The sequence below is a fragment of the Abrus precatorius genome, unplaced genomic scaffold (assembly GCF_003935025.1).
Source record: "Abrus precatorius isolate BTA unplaced genomic scaffold, Abrus_2018 Scaffold10, whole genome shotgun sequence".
NCBI classification, from domain to species: domain Eukaryota; kingdom Viridiplantae; phylum Streptophyta; class Magnoliopsida; order Fabales; family Fabaceae; genus Abrus; species Abrus precatorius.
The window spans coordinates 34,925,219-34,952,116 of NW_020874292.1; the positions used below are offsets into that span (position 1 = coordinate 34,925,219).

At 32.6% G+C, this 26,898-nt stretch overlaps 4 protein-coding genes across 5 annotated transcripts; 2 read left to right on the forward strand and 2 right to left on the reverse strand.

Annotated features, from left to right (window-relative positions):
• Positions 1-4,828: 4,828 nt before the first annotated feature.
• On the reverse strand, positions 4,829-10,160 carry LOC113869596 (protein PHOX1-like). 2 transcript variants are annotated; one of them, XM_027506016.1, is made up of 4 exons: positions 8,526-10,118; positions 7,160-8,420; positions 6,844-7,082; positions 4,909-5,225 (listed from the first exon to the last, which is right to left on the reverse strand). In XM_027506016.1, exons 1-3 carry the CDS (start codon positions 9,213-9,215, stop codon positions 6,934-6,936), a joined length of 2,100 nt encoding a protein of 699 aa, XP_027361817.1. In that variant the 5' UTR covers positions 9,216-10,118; the 3' UTR covers positions 4,909-5,225; positions 6,844-6,933. The 2 variants fall into 2 exon arrangements, with proteins under 2 accessions (XP_027361808.1, XP_027361817.1); XM_027506007.1 differs by having other exon boundaries at positions 4,829-5,225; positions 7,160-10,160.
• A 2,221-nt stretch (positions 10,161-12,381) lies between these two features.
• Positions 12,382-17,744, forward strand: LOC113864051 (protein OS-9 homolog). Its single transcript, XM_027497802.1, has 8 exons — positions 12,382-12,621; positions 12,715-12,806; positions 13,530-13,733; positions 13,850-13,921; positions 14,516-14,631; positions 14,747-14,813; positions 14,885-14,991; positions 15,078-17,744. Exons 1-8 carry the CDS (start codon positions 12,543-12,545, stop codon positions 15,229-15,231), a joined length of 891 nt encoding a protein of 296 aa, XP_027353603.1. The 5' UTR covers positions 12,382-12,542; the 3' UTR covers positions 15,232-17,744.
• LOC113864035 (NEDD8 ultimate buster 1-like) lies at positions 15,432-20,779 on the reverse strand. The gene is made up of 11 exons (XM_027497801.1): positions 20,339-20,779; positions 20,143-20,265; positions 19,977-20,073; positions 19,515-19,550; positions 18,638-18,825; positions 18,397-18,499; positions 17,794-17,975; positions 17,641-17,718; positions 17,279-17,381; positions 17,115-17,208; positions 15,432-16,996 (listed from the first exon to the last, which is right to left on the reverse strand). The coding sequence occupies exons 1-11, from the start codon at positions 20,638-20,640 to the stop codon at positions 16,605-16,607; spliced, it is 1,698 nt and encodes a 565-aa protein (XP_027353602.1). The 5' UTR covers positions 20,641-20,779; the 3' UTR covers positions 15,432-16,604.
• A 4,922-nt stretch (positions 20,780-25,701) lies between these two features.
• Positions 25,702-26,505, forward strand: LOC113853165. The gene has a single exon (XM_027483652.1). It carries the CDS (start codon positions 25,702-25,704, stop codon positions 26,503-26,505), a length of 804 nt encoding a protein of 267 aa, XP_027339453.1.
• Positions 26,506-26,898: the final 393 nt, after the last annotated feature.

The following is a 26,898-nucleotide window of genomic DNA, read 5'->3' on the forward strand; positions in this document are numbered from 1 at the left end:
AACCAATGAAAACTAAAGAGATCATGATTTATGAGGCCTAATATATTCAAAGAATATGGGAAACACCAATATGTCACTATTGTATTATAAATAATTGTATATATATGATCTTTGAATGAAGCACAAAGACGTACAAAGAATTATACTTGACGTGAAGGGAGAAAGAAAGGGAGTCGGACATGGCCATGCCCAAGGGATATGCAACAAAAAAGATGTTTTGAAGAATTCATCTTTCAAATAAAGGAAGCAAAAATTTCAAACAAGCTAATTTAGATGACAAAAATATGAAGAAACAACATATAAAAACGAAGAGGAATAAACAGCAACTTAAATGTAAGAATATTAAAATTAAATTGAGAGCTAATTTTTCAAGGTGTCTTACCTTCAACAATGGTTGATTCAATGAAGAAACAATATTGAAGTTTAATAGGAATTGAATTTATAAGAATTGGGCAACCCCTGCAGTAGTATACTATGAAATAGTTAGATTTTAGAATGCAGGATATATAATCTATATATATTAAATATTTATCCATGTTTCTAGTAAGTTGGAATCGAAATTTTTCAGTTTTTATAATGTGATATCTTTGATTGACTAATATATCTCATAATTAATATTTTAGTAAATTCAATCTGTGTTATTTGTTTTCAAAAGATTTATATTGAGAAAATAATGTCCTTAAATTAATATTTACCGTAGAATCAATATATTTTTTGTTATTTAGATTTTTTATAAAAGGCTCATTAATTAGCACATACGGCGTTGAATAAGTAGTATAATTAAACTTTTATTTAATCTTTTTTATGAGAATTTATTATACAAATGTAATCATAAAATCATTAGAATAAATTAAAATTTTTTAATAAATTATAATAAAAAAATTTATTCACACAAGGTAAAAAAGGTTTACATAGAAATCATACTCTCCATAAACTATTTTCAACACACCCTTAATTACTTGATGTTTTTGGTCTAGACGTATTAGTTACTTGATTGCTTTAAGTATAGACATTCAAAATTCAAAATATATTTTAACTTAACTTCTGAAAAAAAAAAATGATTAGGAAAACAACGCGTAGTATGGACACTTAATGCGTTGAAACCTTTTCTAAATAATCAGATTAAAAGATTATATTAGATTTCACTCCGTATTAATTACCTTAGTTGCATTAAATGCTTTACATTAGCAAATATTAGATTGTTTTCATCTTTAATTGCCCATAGTTTACTAATGTCATTGATTCCCTTGATTTTGTGATATATTATAACTTTATTAGGCAATGTCTAGGTATGTAATTGATTTAAAAAATATATGTTTGGTTTTGCTTAAACAAAGCTTTAAAAATTTAAACTTTTCCAAAAAAAAATTAGAAGAGATAATTTTACGAAATTGTGAATGTTCATTACTTAATAAAATTGCCTCTTATAAGACATTTATGATTGTCAAAACCTAAAAATTTATATTAATTACTCGATTCTCTTAATTGCTTTAATTATATAAATTACAATTCTAATGAATATAATATAATTGATTTTTTTATAAAGTAGACAGGATCTTGTTTTATGTAATACATTATATTGGTGGATTATTTTTTTTTTCAAATGTTTAACTAATTATGCAAAATTTATTAAATCATTTACTTAATTATAATTGATTTAATTATAATTCAAGAAGTCATATATTAAATTATTTACTCCCTTTTTTTCATGATTGATTCAATAAATAATAAATATAATTAGCATCCTTCACTGATTAAACTATTGACTAATTGAAAAATACATTTCGGTTCAAATATTTAATAAAGGTAACCGGCATTAAAAAAATAGTAAAATGTTAGAATTATGGTTGATGACAAATAAATAAAAATATATTTTTTAATTAAAATATAAAATAATTATAGTATTACCATGTGACATTTTATATTAGTAGAAACTTCTTTTACTTATTATCTTGTAATATCTTACCATACATAGCTTATCTCACCACTTAACTTAAATTAGTTAATTGACATGTAGGTGATCAGTTTACTATATCTTCTTTTAACATTTTTTTAAAGTTAAGTGTTTTTTTTTTAACTTTCATTTGTGCTTTGTATTTTTATATATAGTAAATATTTTTACATTTTTTTTCCACTTGAGAATTATAAGCTTTGGTGAAACAGTTTTGTGGTTACTAAACTAGAAATACCTTCTTGATCCTTAAAAAATTTACAACTTCTCTTTTAAATCTTTCTTTCTTGTTCATTAGTTTTATATATATATATATATATATATATGAGCAATGAAAAACTATAATTCTTATTGTAATATTCTCACCAATCTCTTAAATCTACTTTATCTTTATACTTATGAAAATCCATCTGTCTCCTTCCCTTAATGACATGATTATCATTTTTGGATCTGAGCAATGAAATTGGCCTTAATATCAAAGAACAGGCACAAATTCATGGATGGTTGCATCAATCCTCCATTAACAACATATTACATTTATGCAACGTAAGAGAGATGCTACAACATGCTCTTGATGTGATGTCTAAATTTGATTTGTTGATAATTTGAAAGGTAGTTTGCACCACAATTGTAACAACAGTAATTTGCATAAATCATTATTGGTGTGCTTGTGAATCAGTATCATCCTCAGATTTCATGAATCTGGTATAAATTGGAGCCGATTTTGTGTAAAATAAAAAATTCGAATCAATTCAATTCATTGAATTCAGGAGGTTGATTGAATATGGTATAGTCAACACTCCAAGTGTCGTGTGACCCATGGCCACATTTTCTTGATTTTCTCGGTTAAAGGACGATTTATTTAACAATAGTTTGAGTTTGAAGGTAACGGCAAGCTGAGTCTTTACTCACACATTCCAGAATGAACAAGTTAAAGGGACAGACACAGGAAAAAGTCTATATCATTGGCTTAAAACCAATGGATAAGACAAAAAGAGACTTGTTGGAAAGAAAAAAGGAATCAAGGAAGAACAATTCTAAATTTTACATAACCTTTATTCTTACAAATTCTCTAGAAAAGTATTTAATATGTTTTATATTTTTAATATACTAATAAATGAATATTTTTATTTAATACTTATTTTATAAAATAACAAAGAGATCATACACTCATATTGTTGATTTTGACAGCATGATTTGGTCAAACAAAATCAAAATAGCTTGGATTGGAGGGGAGACGCCGTCCCCGGGCTTCTGCTTAGTGATGACAATGTTAATTGAGATAGACACCATTGTTCTTGTGCTTCTTTGGTCCCACAGTTGCATTACTCATCTTAAATTTGGCAAGTCATGCACCATTAATTATACAAGTGTCCAACAGCTGAACAAAAAATAAAAAGGGATGTTCCACAATGATTCATAATGAAAAATCATCAAATTATGTTTCAACAATCTTAGATTTCAAACACTACATATTGTTCACTTACACCTAAAATAAAAGAGAATATGTAAAAAGAAAAAAAAAGTACTCTATAGTAACCATTATTATATGAATTATTTAAATAAAATTTTAATTAAGAATTATCAACTCTTCAAATATTACATCTAAATTGTGTCCATAAGAGAACTAATTCAAAATTCAAGAGTGTAGAAGAATAGAAATTAAACAACTTGCTAATGACATTGACTACCAATACTAACTTCGCAGTGCAGTAGTAATGTAACACTAATTATCAGTCTTACTAAAAGTCTGATGAATTAGACCCCATTACATAAAGCAAGAGTCAAGAGGCATTTTAAAAACATATAATAATAGTAACATTATCGCTAAAATCCTTTACAACATCAATGTCAACAAAATTCTAAATAAAAATATTAGGAGACATGCATTCATGTTGCAAACAAAGGTGAAAAAAAAGAACTACATAATATTGAAGTTAGAGGAATACATAAAATCCTAAATGAGAAAAAGTTGAAAACAAAAGAATAAAAAGAAGTTATAGATCAAAGAATTGATGAAAGCCAGAAAAGACTAATAACATAAAAGAAAAGAGAAAAAAAAGAAGGAAGAAAGATTGATTATAAAGATATGATAGAATCCCCCTCCCCTCCCCCTTTTTTTCACTTTTTGGGTAAGATAGAATCTTTTCTTAAACCCAAGATATTCATAATCGTGCAACATGCGTAAGTAAAAGCAAAAAAAAAAAAAAATGTTTTAAAATTTTATTTAAAAAGACAGGCAATGTTATTAGAATTTAAGTGTTGTATCAATTTGAGTGTGGAAGATTTGATTGTCTTAAAAATTTTGAAGAAAAACTTTGACAATTTAAACCCACGAGTCTCTTGTTTATATATTTTTAACTTTTTACTAACCTATTAAACCCATGAATAAAATACTTATATACTTTTTAACTTGTTAATCAATCAATGTAAGATTTTTGTATCTAAACTCTCCCTTAATTTCAATTAGTGGTAACTTAGTTTGTGACTTTTACTTTGTTGTATGGTTTACATCCAAGCAAGATAAGTAATAAAAAGAAGTACTTAAGACTCCTAGTATTGTCTCAGAGAGTATTATATGCTATTATTATTCAAACTAACAAAATAATGGCTGGATTGCTCCATGACTTTCCTGCATTATTTTCTTCTCATACATACGATTTTACAGAAATGTGTAATAAACAAAATTAAGGATCATTAGGAGATTAAAAGAGCACATACCAATAGATACTAGTTGTAATATCCATCCTGTGTCATATTGTAGAAAAACTAAAACTTTAAACACGTGCTACATTTATTTATATCAGCCTGTGCATGCGTGTGAATTATGAAGGTGTGACAACTAAAATCCGCCACTCATCCTTTAAAATTTTTTAAAATGTCTTTTCTTTTTTATTTTAAAAAGTAGAATGTGTAGCAACCGGTAAGCACAACAATCTAGTACAAGGAGCCATAAAAAAAACAAACTAGTACAAGGAAATCTCATGTAAGAACACTAATTCAACAAGTAGTTACAAATGGATAAATTACAGAACAAGGGAAACAGGAAAACAAACAACAAATCTCTCAAACTGCTTTCAGTATAAATTTAATATCCTACCAGCCACTATAAATCTAACCATAAGGGGAAGGAAATCTGAGCAAAGGCAGAAAGTAACTAAAAGGTAATTCCTGCAACCCTCCATCTTCCCAACTTAAAAGGAATACGTGCAATGCGAAAAAGTTTCTTCTATAAGTACATTGACTCCAAACTCTTGAAAGTAGCCAAAGAAACCTGCAGAATAGGCCAACAGTGATGATTAAAAATGATAAAAAAATTATAATATTTTATGAGCAAAGCTGTAATGCCCAATTGCCATCATGGGCGTAAGTGAAGGTTGCATGGCAAAACATTCAGTTTAGCAGTAGAATTGTTGACATCACTTCAGCAGATGGTACACAAATATTCATGGGATTTCAATTCCAAAATAGAGAAAATTAAGAATATATCAATAAAACAACCCGCATGATTGATCTCTATGGTAACAGAGCAATGAACTATGAGAACTACATGACCCCACTGTAGATATTCATGGTATAAGTACAAGTACCACCATTTAAGAAGATAATATCAATCCTCTAAAGTATAATTTTAAATATTAAATCACAATATTAAGCAGTTAATATCATATTATTAGGTCCATAAATTAATAATGTTCTTCATCACAGTGAAACTTTCTGATATAGGATTTTGTTGCAATCATCTTCCCTTCTCCTCCAATTGCACACATATATTGCTGCTACCAAACAATATATGTTCGAAACAATCATCTCTGTAACTAGTCTTCAAAGTGACAATGTCTACTGAAGAAGCAAAGGCATGATACCATTCCATAAATAAATCCATTTTCATTAATTCAGCCTGTTATACATGTCCAATTGATTCATTTCAATATTCCGTTCTTAGAAAGATTTCTTTTCAAAGATCTATATAATAGAATTGACCCTGTGCTATAAATTTACAACCTAGATCAAATAGAAGTTAGTTTATATTATATGCTGCTTTATTCTAGCAAAAGTAGTTCTGCCAAATAGCATTCAATTCTCCTGAGGTGTAAGATATAGCAATCTAAAATCATTTATTAACATAAAATGGGATGCGTATTAGTCCAATAATCATAAAGACTTACATTTTATATTGAAGTACTTGCTATGATTGAACAACTCTTGTGTGTATATATATATATATATATATATAGAGAGAGAGAGAGAGAGAGAGAGAGCAGCTTGTTTGTTTTAAAATGGATTTGCACAAAAAATTATTGTAGTTAAGCAAAAGAGTAATGAAACTATTAGGATCCAATTGCAAGGTACGGGACTGAGTCCCATATTGGAAATATGAGATTCTAATATGAGTTTGTAAAGCTTTGAACTCTCCAACTACAATAGTTAGGTTATGTGGTGCGGTTTTTCTAGGGTTCTTATCAATTGGTCAAAGAGTCCCACATTGGAAGTATGCGAATCTAATGTTTTGTAAAGTTTTGGGCTCTCTAACTACAATAATTAACTTGTGTGGTGTGGTTCTCCCAATGCTTTTATAAAAAACCTTTATTACATATTGCACATTTAGAATTAAAGGAAGACAGTAATTGCCAAAACAGATGTCTGAGAGAAATTGTGAATTTCTTGGCAGCAACCTGGTTTCTTATTTATAGTATAATTGCACAATCCATCAAGCAACTAATCAATAGCTCAATTAAGCTTAATCACCAGTAATTGATGTTCTACTCTCATTCTACAGAAAGGTATATAAGAGAACAAATCTTGAAGATTAATAAATAGATATAAATAATACTAGGTAAAGAAAAGCAATAACAAAAATGTTAGCAGCGTGGTCTAGGACTCTCAGCTACCTTATGATGACAACAGCATTTCAGGCACAAAGCAACCTACGTGTGTGTTGACTCTGTTATTCCTCAACGACTTGCAGAAAAAGATGCAACTCATACAAGCTCAAAGGCATGGTAAATTTTTGATATTCTTCTTCTAAACAAGGGCTCCAAACGAAATGATGGAACTCCTTTCTGCCACTTTTTAGCTTCATACATCTCATTCCAAGCCTGTACTATTTCATCAATTTTGAATCCAAGACCTGTTGGCAAAAGTGTTAGTATATATGAATATATATCTATTCAGCTACAAATTTTCTAACTAAGCAAGAAAATGTACCATCTACAGCAGTGTTATTTGAACAGTGGTTCTTCAACATTACAGCTATATCTGTTGGAGAAGCTCCAGCAAGTTCAAACTTCTCAGCTGCAACTTCCAGAGATTCATGCCATACCGGTAGCCCTAATTTGAACTCCACTATTGAGCGTTCATATAGCATGGTACCCCACAGAAGATTTATTTGAGACCTCATATTTGCCACCTGTGCAGCAATTTCATCTGATGACATATTTTTTAATAGCCCATCCAACCCCATGTTCTGCAAATGAAATCTAATATCCTTGGAATTGGAGGCTTCACTCAACTGCTGCTCTCCTGATTCTTCCCATATCAGCATTCCTTTCTCCATATTATCCTCAGCACTGTTGTAAAGCTGAAGAACCTCAGTGGAGGGCCACGTGGCTAAATCTACGTTATTACAGAGTGCATAATACCAAGAAAGTTTTGCTTGCTCGAACTGCTGCTGGCCAAATGCCAGGAAGCCTTCATAAAAGTCTGATTTAATTTTAATGGCTGCTTCATATTTTTCTCCAGCTTTTGCATATTCTTTCTGCGCCCATTCATATGAATTTTTTATTTGTTCAAACATATGCTCTTTAGAAGAATCATCAGTTAAATACACTTTCTTTCTTGCCCTGGACATATGCACATTTCCCCAGTTGAACAATGCTAGAGCTGCCATCTCTTGGAACTTACCACCAGCCATGTCAAATAAGCCTTGTGCTTCTTCACTTGCAACTGCCTCCTCCACAGCCTCTGAATAGAGCTTCATCCCAAGTTCATGAAAATCTAAATACCGGTCAGATTCAAACCCAACATGGTTCTTGAACAGTTGTGCAAACTGAATTATCCAATCCTCTATGCAAGATGAGCTAATAATATCATTTGTCTTCACCACGGAACCATTCACTGGAGCATTATCAATGCCAACCTTTTCTCTGTTCTTCAGATTAAGTTTCTCAAAGAATGGATCAAGATCAGGATTAGCTTTTACAATGTACAGCCGGATAGAACCCTGTGATCCTGTTTCAGCCCACCTTAATTCTTCATCAGAAGTGATAGTAATCAGATCACCTTCTTGGTCCCTATATTTGACAAGAACTGCTCCTAATCTTGGGAAGCGATCACAAATAACTTCTCTTAGCTGAAAGAGGGTGCAATTAACTGGCAATTCAGCCCATCTTATATCCTCACCAAAAATAAGTTTTGCTGCTTTCTTAGGTATATCTTCACTTCTACCATTGGGTTTTTCCTCAATGACCTCCTTAACATCATCCTTTTTCTCATCAATTTTTTCCTTGACCTTCTTCTTTTTAGATTTGTTAGCCTTCTTCTCTTTCTGACTGTCCTCGGCCTTCTTTTCTACAATTCTTTCCTGGTCTTTCTTCTCTTCCAATTTCTCCTCAGCTCGCTTTTCTTCAATTTTATCAGGAGCCTTCACCTTCTCTCTGTTGCTCTTCTTCTTCCGTGTCTTTTCTTTCTCTACTTTTTTCGGAGGCAAAGCATTAGGAGGTTCAACATAATCTGGAGGCAACTCAATTTCCGTGTCATTCACTCTTAATCCTTTATCTTCAAGTGCACATTTTACCTTATCTGAGACCTCCAATGCCATGATATTATTTGGCTCCATCTTTAAAACAGTGCTCACATCTCTCAGTGCAAAATCCAGCCTATTTAAAGCCTCATAGCACCTTGCCCTCTTCAGCAGAGCTTTACTGTATTTTGGTGTTACGTCAAGAGCCAAATTGCATTCATGGATTGCCCTAGGGTACTCACTGAGTCCCATCTGCATGTAGCAAGCAGCCATATTACTCCGCAAATAGGACACATCTATATGATTTCTTGGAAGCAATTTGAGGGCTTTCTCATATTTTACCAAAGCTCCTTCGAGATCCCGCTTCTGGAACAGTTTGTTCCCCTCATCCTTCAAGTCTTGAGACATAGATATAAACACCAAAGTATCATTGTCATATGCTTTGGGGCTTTTATCTTCAACTTTACTATGATTTCCTCTATCTTCACTTGTTTCTCCTACTTGCTTCTTTTTCTTCCCCATTTTGATCCCACCAATCTAACAGTACAGAAACTAATCAACGATACCACTCCTCCAAGTCCACAACACTCACAGTTCAATTCACTCAACCATATAAGAAAAAAAATTGTTTTTCTTTTTATATTTTCCAATCAATTGCACACACAAGATAAACAATCCAAAGCCAAACACGAAACCCTCCAGCAAAAAGACCATTCAGTAGGAAAGAGATTCATATTTGTGAACATAGCAGAGAATTCAAAAGCGAAGAAAATGATGGAACAGATACAACAGTCGGATTGATACAAGAACAACACAACCAAGATACCAACTTTATATATAGAACAGTAGCAGCTATCAGGAAACAAGCTCAAAACCTCATAGTTGAATTACTGAAGAATAAGCTGTGTTCGTCCTCTTATCGTATGGCTTGGATTCAAGGAATTTAAACACATTTGATACAAACACACCCTTCTCTCCAAATCAGGATTTGTTTCTGGTGATACAAATCCTAACTCAGAGAGGGGACAAGGGCTACCCAACTCAGATTTGAAGCTGAAGGAAATTTTCCTCTGATTTCATCACAAAAAGGTATTGAAGAGAGAGAGAGAGAGAGACCCAGAATTTGATAAACAAAGGAAAACTTATCTGGGTGATAAATTATGGGGAAAAGCTTCAAACTTTGGCAAGGAAATCCAGACACCAAGACAGAGCAAGAAAGTCTGAAATGTGAGAAATGGATGAATACCAAGCCATTTTATGTTGTTCCTTCATGCCTTTGGAAAAGTAGCATTAGATTTTTGACATCCTTGACGTGAACGCCACAAAAGAGAAGGAGAAAAAAGAAAAAGAGAAAATCAGATAATGTTGAATTTGTTGTCTGAATCGAGAAATTCCAATGCAATATCGATGGGGTATTCTTCTTTTTCTGTCATTCTCTATTTAATTCTATGAATTCTTGTCAAAAACAAATTTTAAAGAATTGAGTGGTCTTGTCATATGAATTCTCCAATCAATTAATCATTGAAGTACAATTTTTATAAAAATTTATACAATAAAAAGAGAAACAAAGTGATATATATATATATACACACACACAATAAGATAAAATGATTAATATAATAAAATATAATATCATAAAAATTATTTTATGAATAATATAATTCTGAATCTTTGATTTTGGACAATCTTAATGAGAAGTGGCACACATTCGTTGACCTATATGCCAAATCCTTCAGTTAATTAGTTTTTGTTGTTCTTTTTTGGCAATATATGAGGGGTCAATCATGGTAGTTGGTGTCTCACAAAGTGTATCATTGTATGTTTCTTCCTTCAAATTTTTTTTATTAATTATTATGTTTTCATTCTCAGTCTATGCCATGTTATGAATATTTAAAAAAAAGAAAGAAAGACATTACATCATGTAGTGGCATTCATTCTCCATTTGTCACATATCCAACGTCAACAAAGGAAAAGAAAAAGGGCAAATGTAATCACAATATTATTATAGCATCGTAATCAGAATCACAATTGTGGTTGAGTTTAATCCATCTTCCATTAAAATGACATTAGCAATCATGTAAAGTATATGAAGATGTATGCTTTCAATGAACTTGAAAAGGTAAATGGCGATGTTTAAACGGATCAGGAAATGATTCTACAGTCCTAAGAAAAAAGTTGTAAAAACAGTTCATCATCCTTGGGGACAAAAAATGAAGGTAAAAGTTAGGGTAAAAGAATATGAAAAAAATAAAACAAATATACGAACAACAGTAGTCAAAACAGTAAATAAATAAACAATTAATAAAGGTAACTTTTAATTACTTATTGTCACGTTAGATTTTGCTGCTGCTTTTTTTTATCACCTTAAGTTGCACTAACATGAATAGCACAATTCACGTGTTAAATTGATTTCTTAATTATTATTTTTTTGTCATTCTTTCTTATCCTTTAATATTCTTACCACTTTCATAAAGACATAACTTAACTTGTTTAAGTATCATTCAATAAAAAAAATTATGTTTTCTTTTCATTCAATTTCATAAAAAAAAATTAAAAATACTTATTAATAATGTCAAGGTTAATAGAAATATACGCATGACTTTACCTTTTTCTCCATTCTTTCTTATCTTTTAATAAAAGAAATTTAAAAAAAAATTCTTCCTTTTCATTTAATTTATGTTTATTTTAAAAAATTGTAATCAAATACAAAAGCAAAACTAATTCCTTTTAAACAATAAAGATCAGTAAAATAAACGTTTAACTCCTTTAGCAAAATATTTTTATTAACAAAATCAAAAGTTTAAGGATTTTTTTTATGTATGTTATGTGCTTAATACATAATAATATTGAAGGTATAAATAACCAAAATATTTGGAAAAAATAGCATTTTCAAGCACAATATAATAGAAACAACAAATTTTTTATTTAAATAGATGAGAAGGTGTGTCATTTCAAACTTGTAAGACTTCATAAAGTCATAATTATTGAAATACAATTATTTTTTTTTAAATTTATAGATAAGGTTCATCATAGAAAGGCAAAGCTATCATCATATTATCACCGTTCTTTCGCTCTTTTTGTTAACATCGTACGGACTCTTCTGTTGAACGTGTTTCACAAAACAAGTTATTTCTGTTTTGGGCCTTTGGGCCTTTGGGCTTTCGTTTCTATTACTGTTAAACCAAAAACTCCATTGTTTGTTTCCACCAAAACTTGCTCTGCCCTCAACCACAACAAAATCATGACTCTCGTTAATAAAATTATGAGTTAATCGAAAATTTATAATTTATATCTAATAAATTGATAAAAAAAGTGAATTAGGATTGTTTAAAATGTTAATAATAAAGATAAAAATATATTAGTGGACAGCTTTAACAAATTAAATATTATTTTGAATAATTTTTATAATTTATTTCAAAAGCTACAAATTTCTAAATAAAATTTAAGGCTGTATTACAAAAGATACTAAGTTCGGTTTGAAGGAATCACAATATCACATGCTACAGTAGATTATCTTAAATATAATATGATTTTAACTACTTCACAATAATTAAAAAATTTAGTTAACTTAAATTATCATATAATCACATGTATAATATATGTTAACTGATCAATGATCAACAGTAATAGACCCTAATTAAACTAAAAAATAATTATAAAATGAACAGGTGGAAAGGAGGTTTGTAATGAAGAGAAAGAGGAATGTATAAAAGGGGAGGGGTTTGTGTGACGTGGCAACGCTGGATTGGTGAATAGACGTGGAAGCAGAGAGATTTGCGTGCAATGTTTGTGAATTTTTGTTGAAGTTGAGCATTGAAGGTGGGTTTGTGTAAGTGGTTTAAGGAGACGATGAAGGCATTGATTTTGGTGTTGATATTCTTCTCTTTCACCCTTTCCTTCTCCAAACAAATCTTCCCTGCTCATATCGGTAATCCCCTTCTCTTTCTTAGGGTTCCAAATTCAATTCTTCTTTTTTATTCTTCCAAATTTTTTTATTATTTTTTTTTAATTATGTAAACAGGTAGCATTTTTGGCGGTGGCGGTGGCGGTGGCAGCTCTCGCGGACCTAAATACAAGATCGAATTCCATCCCCAAGATTCCCCTTTTCACCCTGTAAGCTTTTCAGTTATTATTATTATTATTGTTATTGTTATTGTTATTATGGGTTGTGATCTTTTGCGGGGTGCTTTTCCACTTGTTAAATTGCACTTTAAATGAGAGTTGAATGTTTTGTAACAATGCTATGGAGATTTTCTTGGAGTTATGTTGCGAAGATAAGTGCTGTGTTGTGTCTCTTGAACATTCAGATTGATTTCGGTTTTTACAGTTTGTCTTAAATATGTATCTATATTCACAATTGATTTTGAGAGAAATGAATAATTTCAGCTTTCAAGGTGAATAGAATTGATTTTGGTTTTTGAACCCACAGATTGTTTAAAATGTATCTATATTCAGAGTTCAAAGGTGATTCTGCCTTACCATCCAAAAAAATCAATTTTAATATCACTTTTAAAATGTCATTCCAAAATACAAACGAATTATTTTTAACATCGATTATATCAATACCAATTCTTTCAAAATCTAATAGAAACAATCTTGAAGTAGTTTTTCAACCACTGTTGACTGATAGCAAAGACTGACAGCTCAATAACTCGCAATTCATGGAAGTGACCTTCTGATGGTCATGCTGGACCTTATTTGTTTTTTTTTTTTTTTTTTCAAATCTCTGGACATAACTGAATCCTGTTTTCTTTCTTTAAATGTAGTGATAGTCAATTTTATATATCTTTATCCTATCACCTGCTGATGAGCACTTGCGATGTGCTTCATTTACAGGATGATGATCAGGAATCTGTTGTCATGCCGGACAAAAATGGACAGAAATTTATATGTTACTTGCCTAAAGTGGAAAAGGAGAAAAGTGGAAAACCTGTTATCCAGCACAATATTAGCAGTATGATTGTTGAAACTGAGAAAAGGATTAAACAGAAGACACCTGATGAACTGCTAGAAGTATTAAAGGGTCCATGCTTTATCAGAGTTAGTATTTCAAACTCCACGCTTGTTTTCAATGTGGATTTGTTAATTATTATTCAATTTTTAAACATTTGGCATCTATTGTAAATCATTTTCTTACCTTTATTGTTGTTGTGCAGCAAGAAGGTTGGTGGTCATATGAATTTTGCTATCAAAAGAAGTTGCGGCAACTGCATTTGGAAGATGATAAGGTATCCACTTGATTGCTTAATTTTGGCTCTTCATTGCTTTTACATAAAATTCTCTTTGCTCCATCCTCTGGTTGATAGCCCAGTGTGATGGATTTGTTAGGTTAATTACATTAACTGAACTGTCATATAACATGGCTTTTCTTTTTGGAGGGTTGGGTTGGTGTTCAGTTTGATCAACAATATTGTCGTCATATTTCTAAAAATTTTGGACGCCAAATTTTCTGTACAGATTCAATCTTATTATCCTTTTACTTACTAATAGGAGATGGTTCTGTTATGAGAGAGACAAACAGTGTATTCGTATAAATTGGTGCAACCCAACTCAAAGCAAGTTTGATTCCTCCACAAGAAAAATCATAAATCTCTTTCTCCTAATGGGACACTCTTGTTGCTGAGTAAAAGGAAAGGATCCAAATTCCTTGTTACCATCCCTGTATTGATTATGGATAATAGAAATCACTTGTTGATATAAATCTTACTTTCAGACCATTTTTTTTCTTATGTATGGTTGTGGATTTGTGTTATTATTATTAGAGACTTGTAAAAATCATATATTCATATATAATAATCGGTGTACATTTTTCTTTGTCATAGGTAGTCCAGGAGTTTGTCTTGGGAGAGTATGATCCAGAGGCTACTGCTGCATTTAACCAAAATCTTTCAGACATTTCTACATTGAAGGATCCCCGCTCAAAGGATGCATCTCAAAGGTACCTCTATGAGGGGCTCTTTCATATCTATGAAGATGGGTTTCACTTTGAGAAATGGTTTCACATGAATGCTATGATGAAAAATGTACTTACTTAATATATTACGTTTATTCAGGTATCATGCTCATCAATATACTAATGGGACCATATGTGATCTCACAAATAAGCCAAGAGAGACTGAGGTATGAAATCCCGGAAATCTAGCTCTTTTTCTTCCTTCCCTCATCATACTGATTTCATATTTTTATTACAGGTGAGGTTTGTATGCTCGGAACCAAGAGCAATGATTAGTTCAATCACGGAAATTTCCACTTGCAAGTATGCACTCACAATTCATTGTCCCACACTATGCAAACACCCGTAAGTCCACTATCTCTCTTTCCACATCTTTCTTGGAAGTTTTTGTCTCATCACTTACGTTTTATTCAATTTATTTTTTTCTACAGATTGTTCCAAGAGGAGAGACCAGTATGGCACACCATCGACTGTAATGCACTTCCTAAGAATTACGAGGATAGTAAAGTGAGACAAGAAAACACAAATATGGAGATTGTTATGATCACAGATTCCGAAATTAATGACTCAGAGTCGGAACAATGATGTAAATATACACAACGAGTTAATGAGAATGGGGAAAAAAGGCAATAGGTCAGGTTGCTGGCACGTATTTTCTACAGTATCAAAAGAGAGGTAAAAAAAAAACGTATTTTCTACTAGTCCGCTTTCCAAACAGTGGATAGACATAGTGCTTTCTAACTTTCGAAAGATCATATCTCCAGTAAAAGTAAAGTTCATCTTGTCGAGGCTCTTGGAGCTTGTGCAAGATTTTTGTTTTATTCTTCGCGTTATTATTATTTGGAAACAGGACTTCTATTATTATTATTCTTTGCTAACATATTCTTCATACATTTTGGTTGCATATTTATATGCAAATATTATTCTTGAAAAATCCAATTTTGAAGAGTACGTATTATGTGAGGAAATTGAGGAATGTATAACGTTTATTTAGGGGAACCGGCTTTGAATGCATCCGACACAATCAAGGTGAAGTTGTTAATTAGGGGGGAAATGAAATGCAATGAATCGGGAAGACGAAATCAATAAGAACAAGGTCATTCTACGTTTTAGTAGGGCATGCAAATATGGACGATTCAAGAGGAAGTAATGGGATTTCTCTGAATCATATCACTGAGTATACCTTTCACGATAAATGAGTCACTCGTGATTTTTGACATGGCTGTTTTACATGGGAAGCTAATACCCCCTGTTTGGACGTGTGAAAGAAGAAATTCTTACTTCCTAGAGGTCTTAACGTGTGTTTGGTTTTCTCTTTAGAATAGAACTAAATAAATGTTTGAATTTATGTAAAAAAAAATTCCTTTCATGTTTTTCCCTTCGTAATGTGTGCAATGACCTATCAGAATATATCCAAACATTTAGACAAAATAAAAGCTTACTTTACGAAATAACTTGTTTAAACCGTTGATTGAGACAAGAATACCTATTTTTTACATAGGAGAAAACAGTGTAAATTGCTGCGCATATGGTCAAGTTTTTTTAAATTCGAGGGCATCCTTTAGGATGAATTGTTAGATAGACAATGACATCTTAGTTGGAGTGTCCTATGGTTGAGGACAACTCTAGTTTATGCACGATATAATCACGAAATAAAGTATTGAACTTAATTAGGTTGTACGTTAGAAACAATAGGTGACAAATCTGTTGAGCACTTTGGCCTGGCATACCTTTTTGAGAATTACTTTTGGAAATTTCAAAAGCAATTTAAGTATCTAATACTAAATGGAATTAATATCATTAGAACTCCAAGGAGTGAGCACATATTCATAGTACACATTTACACATTGCGCTATATACACAAGCGCCCTGAAAGTTAAGGGCAGAAATACATTCATTATCTATGTCATCCTGCTATTTACATAAACTGACCATTATTCTTTAAAATAATTTTCTTCTTACTGGGACGGAACAGCCTTCCCACAACTATCTGCTGACTCAACTAAAGCGATGTACTCAGTTATGGCTTCCCCTTCTACATTAATGTCAATGTCGTAATCCGCTAAGGCATCTGCTTTTGCTATATCTGCAGAGAGCTCATCTTCCATCTCTATATCTCGTTCTTCTGTTTTACTGTAATCAGATGGATCTTCAACCTCATTCATCATATCTAGCATATCAGAATTAACATTGTCTGATACAGGAGCAGATGAACTTGCACTGCCATGGGGAGCAGCAGTTGCTTGAGGTTGCGTATTTACATCAGCAGATGTGGGATCAGTATCAGGTTGTGCTGTCAGTCTTTGCAATACTTGTTCTAAGGTACCACCAGCCTCAAAAGCAGCAACCACTGCCAAAAAAAAAAAAAAACAGCTGTATCAGAACGCAGTAGAACAGCCCTATATGTCTATATAACCAGGTATCACCTAGGCACATTGTTGTGCCTTGAATCTAGACAACAACTATACCTATTGATCTTTCAAAACCCATTTGCACAACTTTTTCAATAGCAGAATCTTTTGCTTGTTTCTCTCTCTTCCTTTTCCTTGTCTCGATATTAACCTTCATGTGATGAGAGTAAGTAGGAATATTATTTGAAGTTACATAGGATTTTGTGAAGACATATAGTAACCTGTAAAGAAGAATTAGTTTCTGGATTTGTCAAATCATCCAATGCCTTCTGAGAATCGTTTTCATTTTTTCTAAGGGCTTCAGCAGCAAGCTCCTTATCAAACCTGCCAGAATAGTAGCAAGTGTCAAGTCTGACTAGTACAGTGTATGCAAGTTCTGTGAAACAGATTTATAAAATACTAATCTAATATGATTAGCAAGCAAAGACTGAAAAAAAAGAAATACAACAATTAATCCATGTTGGAAATGCAATATGGAACTACAGATAGTGACCAGCCAAGGATGTTCGTTTAAATCACGAAGAGGCCTCTCAAACATTACCAAATACCGAAACCAACAATACAACTAAAAAATAACACTCACCCAATAGAGACCAATTCCTTCAATCTCTCAAGATCCACAGCTTTCTTTAAGGGTGTCATCCCATACATCTTTTGCTCCCTGGATGGAAGCTATTTAGAAAGAGAGAGATGCCAAACAAAATGAAAGTAAAAAAATATTAAGTGGCACGCATACCTAATCTCATTTCTTCTCTTAATATCTTCCTCACGTTTTTGCATTTTCTTTGCCCTCTCCTCAACAAGGAAATCAATGGCACCTGCAACATCTTGATTGTTCATTCGTAATGCTCTCTTTGCATCACGTTCAATGAAGCCCATGCTCATAACGAGAGATAAGGCTTCATCTGGAACTTGCAGCTGCAACAAAGCGGACATTGCTTACAAGGAGAATAAAAAACTAACGTATGCTATGCTAAACTCCTCAGCTAGACTATATGTTCTTTTACTTCTTTGAAAGATACTAGAAGAATCAATTTTAAAACATCTGAAGCCAGACTGATGTTCAAAATTTATTTTTGTACCTTCAAATTTTAAAGTTAGTAATGTTTATTCTTTTACGCTGTAGACAATTGATCTTCAGCTGATCTTTATCTAATTTAACACACATCTTGTAAGATTAAGATACATGTCACAGATACCAACTAGCATGATGATCAAATAAGGAGACCAAAAAATATAACATATGCGTAAAATATTAACCCTTTTTTTCACTCAATTCCAAAACATAGAACATAGGTGTAAAACAAGGAGACCAATTAGCTATAGTAGTTTAACACACCTGGACAAACTTTGCTTTTGCAGAAGCTAATGCTTCTCTTGATCGCTCCAACTGGCCACTATGATATGCCACCACCCCTTCAAGCAACTCTAGTCTCAAATGCCTATGTACAAGGTCCGAAAAGTTAATCAACTTGCAAGTTGAAATAAGAACTGGAAGTTAACCTACTTTGAATTGCATCCCACAAATGTTTTGAGAATTTCTCAGGAAAGAAGCTAAACAATACACAGAAGCAACTCACAGTGCAAGTTCTGGATAGCGACCTCCTTGTAAGAGTCTGAGGCGGAGAGAATCCTTTCCATGGGCACGTTCAATTCCCACCCTAGCCATTTCAAGACGCTTCCCTGCATCCGAGAGCCATCTGATGTCCCGTATCATAAAGTAGCACCACACCATGTCTATTTGCAGTATCGGAACATTATCAATAAGCTGAATGAAAAGAGAAATTTTATTAAATTCAGAGAATGAGAACAAACATAGGCAATAATTTGGCTCCTCTAAAATGTGAGATGTACTTTTAGGTCAAATAGCATGGAGTTATAACTATTGATTGAAAAATTAACAGTCAAAATTGTTATAAAATACATGCCCGTGTGTCATGAAATATGATGTTAAAATCCACTACTAGATTTTTCAACCAAGGTTTATAACTCCACACTTTCTTCTCGAGATTGCACTTCTCACTTTAAAGGGTCAAACCCAATAGGAAATTATATTAAAAGAAACCAATTGGAATTATCATGTTAGTAGCTCAAATAATTTTGGAAAAGCAAACACATTAGAGTTTTGCCACAACTTTCCTTCTGGAAGATATTTTTTTTCTTTTTCTTGGGAGGGAGGGAGCAGGGCCTTTAGACAAGTTCAATTGTTTTTCTTCAAAATAAAGACTCAACTTTTCCCACATAATTTAACAGCTTCATTACAAAATGCATGCCAGCACCACATTCTTCAGAGGTAAAATGGCTATTTCTGATGTCAACTAGGTTTGGGGAGACACAAAAGGAATAGGTAGCTAAAGTTTCAGTTAAGCGCCTAATTTCACCATGGCTCGGCTTAAATAAACAATTGGCAAGTAAATTGTCATGTGACCAAAGGTGAAAAAAGTTTGGATCACTCACCTCAATGACTTTCGGATCACAAAGAGAGAACGCCTCCTGCAAAATAAATTTGGTCTTGAATAATTGAATCGTTGACACAAAAAGGAACCAACAAATTGAGCCAAAATGCTAGCAAAAACATGTCCAAGGTTAAGGAAAGTGAATAAAGACGCCATTCAACTTAGATCAGACAATGCAAGTGCCTATTCATTACAATACATCGAGCACAACATTGATCAGCCACACCAAATGCAAATAGCATTATTCCATTTCAGGACAACACCAATTTGAAAAAAGAAAAACTTGTACAGTACAATTAGAGTTTCACTTTTACTTCAATATGGTACATCGACCTTTAATGTCAACTTTTATTATATAGATTACCGAAATGAAACTTCAATTTTAATTGAAGAGCAACACCAGAAGCACATATAATACACCTAAGTTTCGACCTTGGAATAAGCAGATTTACAAGAAACTGACCTCTCCCATGCTAAGGACTTCGAGTGCATCTTTGTAATTCCCTTGTCTTACAAGACGCTTCCCCTTGGCATGAAGCATAAGTCCCATCATCACTGCCCTGCCAAACAACGCCTAAAATAAGCCTCACTCCAACACTAGAAATTGAGACACTAAAACCAATCAATACCTCTGATCAGTCTCAGACCCTAAACGCACTTTCTGTCCACTCTGATCTTCCACTTCAATATTGAAGTCTTCCAAAGGCAACGAACCTTCGGCGTGGCGTTCCGCCATAGCAGTGGCAGCTGCCCTGTGCAAACAGAGACACATGAAAACGACGTCGTGCGGTGGAAACGAAGAGTAACGAACGAAGGTAAAGGTACCTGATGCGTGCGAGTCTCTGAGAGCGTTGTTCTTCGGCGAGGAGGGAGACTCCTTCTTGTTGAGGGGAGAGGCGCGTGGCGAGGATTTTGGAGTTGTTTTTGATGCCGTGTTGGGCCAAGGATTGTGGGGATGAAACGGCGTCGTCTTTGAGAATCTTGCCGGCGCATATGAGATTGATGGAGTCAGGGGGAGAGTTGGATCGGGTAGCGACTTCTTGACGGAGCGTGGCGATGGTCCACGCGTGCAGGTCCACGTCTTCCAACACCCCTCCCCACGTTCCTCCTACCTTCAATTTCGCCATCTCACACTCACAACGGTGGTTTCTGATTTCCAATTCTACTTCTCCGTCGTCGTCCTGTTCAGTGAACAACACAAATACAAAAGGGAATATCACTCTCCCTTTAACTTTGCTGCGTTTAGGTTATAATTAAAATTAAAGCAATCAATGGTTAGGATGTGTACTGAGTATTTATTTTAACAATTTTTTTAAAATTTATTTTAATTTTTTAACTAGCGTCCTTTAAACTATTCTGAGTCTAATAATTTGAATCATTTTATGTTATATATTGTTATTTTGTTTTTAATATATATAGTAAATTAATTATTAAAAAAATTTATGTTCGTTTTTTTCAGCTTTGGTCTGTCTGAATGCTGTTCACTAACTTCAATTAGCGAAATTCAAATAGGATTGATATTTTGAATATTTTTTTTAGTATTGCTATCTGATTATTATGATTAAACATAAATTATTAGATTTTTAAGTAAAAATATCACACAATATTGAAGAGTTAAGTGATTACATTAAATCTAATTTTGTGTTGTTTCTTTCTAAAATACACAAGATTTCAGGTAAGAGTCCTTTATTAGTTGTGTTTGTAATTTAAATGGAATGATTGTTTGTGATGGTTTAATCAAAAGACTCTTTTAAGACATATATATTTTATCCTATCATTAGAGAAATTAAAAATTTAGTTCAATCTAACAATCTTTTGTAAATATCAATTAAAATTTGATAAAAGATGTGATTCTCATGTAATATTATAAAAACGAGTTTAATTGTTATATACTGGCTGTGTAAAATTATTTTACATTGGCATTCAATGAAATCGTGCAACCTCATCTTCTTTTTTCACATTACAGTTATTAATTAAATTAAATTATTCAATTAAATCTTAAAATTCTAATTTTCATGAAAGTTTCGTCCAACCACAAAGTAAAATATTAAGTAAACTTTCTTTTTTCACTCAAGGGAGGTGCTTTTTTGTCAAGTGATCAAATGGTAATATATATGGTGTATGTGTTATTTTTCTTTACTCATTATTTGATTCTTGGATTTTTTGGCTATTCATCTAAGCATTTGAATTTTTATACATAGACTGCGTAATTTACTATTCGGAGTTTAATTGGGGGTATAAAATTTGCACTTTTGAAAATAACTTTTTTTTTTTACTTCTAGTGTCTTGCCTAATTTTATGTATTTGTTCCTTTTGTTTAGTTTAGTAGAAACAATAACCTAATTTGTTTATCATTTTGAATGCTTGTTATATTAGGAATTAAGATGATCGAATATGCTAACCTGATCTTAAAATGGATCATCTCAATATTGGACTACCATTAGAGCTTTATGAAGGAATGGAGTGCATGAAAATTAATTCTTACTTGGATAATAGAGTTGAAAGTGCTCTCAAAAGTGTGGATCATCTTAATAGTGGACAACCATTAAAGCCTCCATTGGACCCTTATGGGGGAATGAAGTTCACATCATTTGAAGATGCAAAGAATCGTTATCTAAGGTATGCAAAGAATAAACGTTTTAGGTTTTGTTTGGGTCATATCAATAAATTAAGAACGAACGGTATGATAATTGGTCCAGGGATTGTTTGTTCAAAGGAGGGTTTTCGAGTAAAAAAGCATGCTACAATGAAAAATAGAAGTCCTGGACCACATTATGAGACAAGGGTAAGATGCAAGGCAATGCTATATATAAAGGAAAAAAATAAATAAATTGATTATTTCTAGATTTATAAGAGACCATAATCATGATGTGCTTGATGACTCTAGTTTGTGTCCTAGCAAAATAGCATCCTTCTTGTGTAATGAGAGTAGGGATATGGTAATATTGGATTTAGTCAACGAAAAAGGAGATGCTTGGTTGATGTTATCATATTTTAAGAATTGTCAATTGCAGAAGCGTAATTTGCAAATTGCTTTTGGATTGATTAAGAGTCTAGAATGGCTTACAAGCACCTTGGTGATGTGGTGACTTTTGATCCAACATACTTAACAAATAGATATAAAATGCCTTTGTTCCATTCATTGGAGTTAATCATATATCATCAGCAATATATTCTTTTTGGTTGTACTTTATTATGGGATGAAACAAAAACAAAGTTTTGTTCGGTTGTCTGGTGTTCCTTCAAAAGAATTATCATTCGCCAGGATGCTACTATCACTAGAGCTGTTGCATGCATGGGTGTTTTCGGTGGTTAATCATCATTATTATCATGAGCATAGTAAATTTAAGAATCATTTTTATAAATGCACTCACTAATCTCTCAGTATTAAATAATTTGAATTTTTTTTTATTGAGAAGCAATAATTGGTAAGTATGGATTGCAAGATAATCAATGGCTACAAATGATATACTCTATCCAAGAAAACAAAATGGATTATTGCCTGTTTACGCTATATTTGTGCTGAGATGTCCAACACACGAAGGAGTGAAAGTATGAATTAATTTTTTAGAGATTTTTTCAGTTAAAAAATATTCCATTGAACAAGTTTGTGACACAATATGATAAGGCTCTTGATGCACGTTATAAAAAGGAAAGAGAGAGAACTTTCAAGACAATAAGTTCAAAACTACTTTTGCAAACTTTCTATCTCAGAGAAGCAGCAGCTTCAAGAAGTTATGTCAAAAAATATTTTAGAACACCTCAAGATAAATAGGTTGGATCAAAATTTTACAATAGAGAAAGTTGAATTTTTTTGATGACGTGTTCGTGTACAAGGTTCATGAAATCTGGAAAGAGAAGCTCGTGGACCATGTGAAATTTTGTGCTATTTCAAAAGAAGTAAATTGTAATTGTCACATGTTTGAATATTTGGGTATTCTCTGTAAACATGCATTAGCTATGTTCATAAAGAAAAAGGTATATTTTCTCCCTTCTCATTATTTTCTATGCCAAGAAGGTAGTAATAAAACTTCAAGTACTTTGTTGTTTAATAGTGTTATGGATAAATCTCTTGAACTATCTACAAAACCCTCATGATTAGAAAAATCCCGTGATATTGCAAACTCTTACCCTTTCATGTTATAAAAGTTAACGTGTATCCCGTCGAATGTTTTTTTTTTTCACCCATAAAAAAATAATGCTTTCAAATACGTAACAAGTTATGTTCTTAATTACACTTTTTTTTCTTACCATTTTTTTTTCTAACTAGGATAGTAATGAAGAACATAAACTCTGGATCCCTCTCGAAAACAAGGAAACATGGTGGCAGACAATGAACATTGCAGAGTAACAATACCATAAAGTGCTGACTGTCAAACATATAGGATAAAGAACATCGTAATTTGTCTGCTTCTGATTTGAGCGGGTAATTTTGTTGGCAAGTATCCTTTGACTCAATCCACTAGTTGGTTGGTGGGCTTCATTTCATTTCATATTGAAGCCCACTCTGCTTTTATAGAATACAAAGACAGGTATAGCATGGGAGCAACAGGTCTTTAACTCACATTGAATTAAAAGAGTGTATTTACATTTCCCTTTATTTATTTTGTCTAATTTTGGTCCAAAACATTGAATTCACCGTTAATATCTCATGTCATACTGTTGGATGTAGCGACTCTGATGCCTAATTTCTATGAACTCAGCTCCAACCAAGGCATAAAACTTGACCCAAAATCTTAGACCCACCATGGCGTTGAAGAACTGTGACAGGCAAACTGTTGAAAAGAGTTATTGTCATTATTATTGTTATCATGTTATGTACTGGCATCGTATAATATTCAAACTACACAGTATAATTGCAATCCAAAATAACGTATCTATGATATCACTTAATAGCTAGTCATTGAATCAACTTTGTTTTTGAAATATTTATTTAAATTGACCATTTTTTTAAATAAATATCAGACACGATCCGCATACTGCTAGAGAGAATATCCAAACAATATAATATATGTTTTTATTTTATTTTAATTTCTAATTTTTTTATTTACTATCTATTTTTTTATTTTCTTTAATATTATCTGCATCAAAAACTATAGATGAAATTTTTTTAAAATTATAAATTAAACTGTGTAATAAATAATAATTTAAAAGATTAAAATGATATATTCTTATGTATGTTAATAATATGATTAAAAATACTAAAATGATTGAGGGATATAATAACTAAATCAAGGATTTAGTAATATACACATATATATATATATATATATATATTCACTAACCCATTTACATAAGGTGGGCTCAGGGCAGGTAAGTGCTAATTAAAGGTTTGAACGTTCAAAGGTGGATCATTTGGAGTTTCCGAATAATTAAGGCAATAAGGGGAGAGTAGGTTACCAAATTGATATGCCTTTATAACTTGCTTTTTTCTTGGGACCCTGGCGCCTCCAACCCATTTCATTCCCACTTTAACCGGCCCCTGTCTCAATCTAACATTGTTGAGCTCCATAAACACAGCCGCAGATTTTGATCTCCTGTTCACTTCATCTTATTTTATATACACCTAGCTTTATTTATGTTTTAAACAAAAGACCTATAGATATTATATAAGAGAGAGTTTATGCAATTTATCTCATGTAGTAAATAACTTCACGTTATGTAGACTTATAAAATTTTATCTATAAAAAATTAATATAATACCTTAATTCTATTAGTCCAATTAAGATGGAGTTGTTTAACCTTGTAGGATAACTTAAAACACCAAAATATATCATGGTTTCTAATTTCGAGAATTGGAACCTGTTATCATATATAACCTGCAGTGCCTGTGCCCGTGCCCGTGAGCTACAGACATGATACATGTCTTTCCGAAAATGTCAAAAATTCCCACATATTCTTGGCTATTGTCACTCAACCACCATCCGAATTCCATTCAAAGAAAAGAAAATCAATAAATAAACAATAAATTGGAAAGTAATGCAACTGGTCTATGAAACCAAAAGTTAATAGCCATTTACACGCCACATTTATGCACTGACGCTCAAGCCTTAAACTTTCCAACTCCTCAACTTTCCCACATAAATCTCGACACCCACCACAAACCTCAACATAAACTAGCTAAAATAGCTACAACCTATTATTATATATACACTCATTGTGACACAACCCACTAATCTTCTTCTACCATGGATTGGTTCTCCTGGTTATCCAAGACCAACCTAGAACCCTCCCTCATATACGAGTATGGTTTAGCCTTTGCACGCAACGAGCTTCAGTTAGAAGATGCTATCTACTTCAACCACGAATTTCTTCAGAGCATGGGCATTTCCATTGCCAAACACAGGCTAGAAATACTCAAGCTTGCCAAGAAGGAAGATGGGGCAGTGAAAAGCAGCAAAAAGCTTTCTGGGGTCATCAAAAAGTGCCTCAGGAAGTGCTTTAGCAAGCTGGTTTATCGTGAAGATCATCAAGAAATGATGATGATCAAGGACATGCCACCAGAGCCAAACTGGTACCAAGGGAAATGGAAAAGGGCAAAGCATAATGGGGCTGAAGAACTCAAGGGAGAGAAGGGAATGCAAAGGAATAGGACAATTGCACTTTCAGGGCCTTTAGATGGAAATGGAAGAATAATGCATGAGAAGATGGTGAATAACAACAAGGTGATGAAGTTATCTGGTCCTCTTGATGGAAAGGTGAATAATAACAGTGAGAGAGTAGTGTATGCAAATGCAAATAGAAGTCCAATAATGAGTAATAGGCCTCTTGATGGAAGGTTCATGGGCACAGCAAAGAGTCCTAGGCTTTCTGGACCACTTGATGCAAGATCAATGGTTAATAACAGAAGTCCAAGGATGCCAAGGCCTTTAGATGAAAGGGCTGAAAGCCCAATGGGTTATAGTCCTTACAATAAGATCAGAGGTGATGCTGATTACGATGATGATTATGCCTTGTGGCCTACATTGTTTGAAGATCTTAAACCAACTTAGTTTATTTTGCTTTTGTTTTCTCTTGGATTATTATATTTTAATGGCGAGTGAGAAAAAAGGTTTTTCCATATAATAATGACAAGTAGCATATGAAATGTGATGTTTACTACGGTTTTTTGTTTTGTTTTTCTTAATTTTCTCTCCCACTTTACCCGTCCACTTGAGTGTTAATTATGAGTCAACGACCTTTCACGTGACGTGGTACACGAATTTAAGGGTTGGCAGTACATAGTTAAGTTGTGTTGAATACCCCCACTATCATCACTACACTAGTCCTTATTATAGTCACATATTTCTCAGTATTTGTAAAATTACAACTGCTAGTTATTATTATTTTTAACTGATTTGTCTATAATTCGTGGATGAAACATGAGAGATATATTTAATACCGTT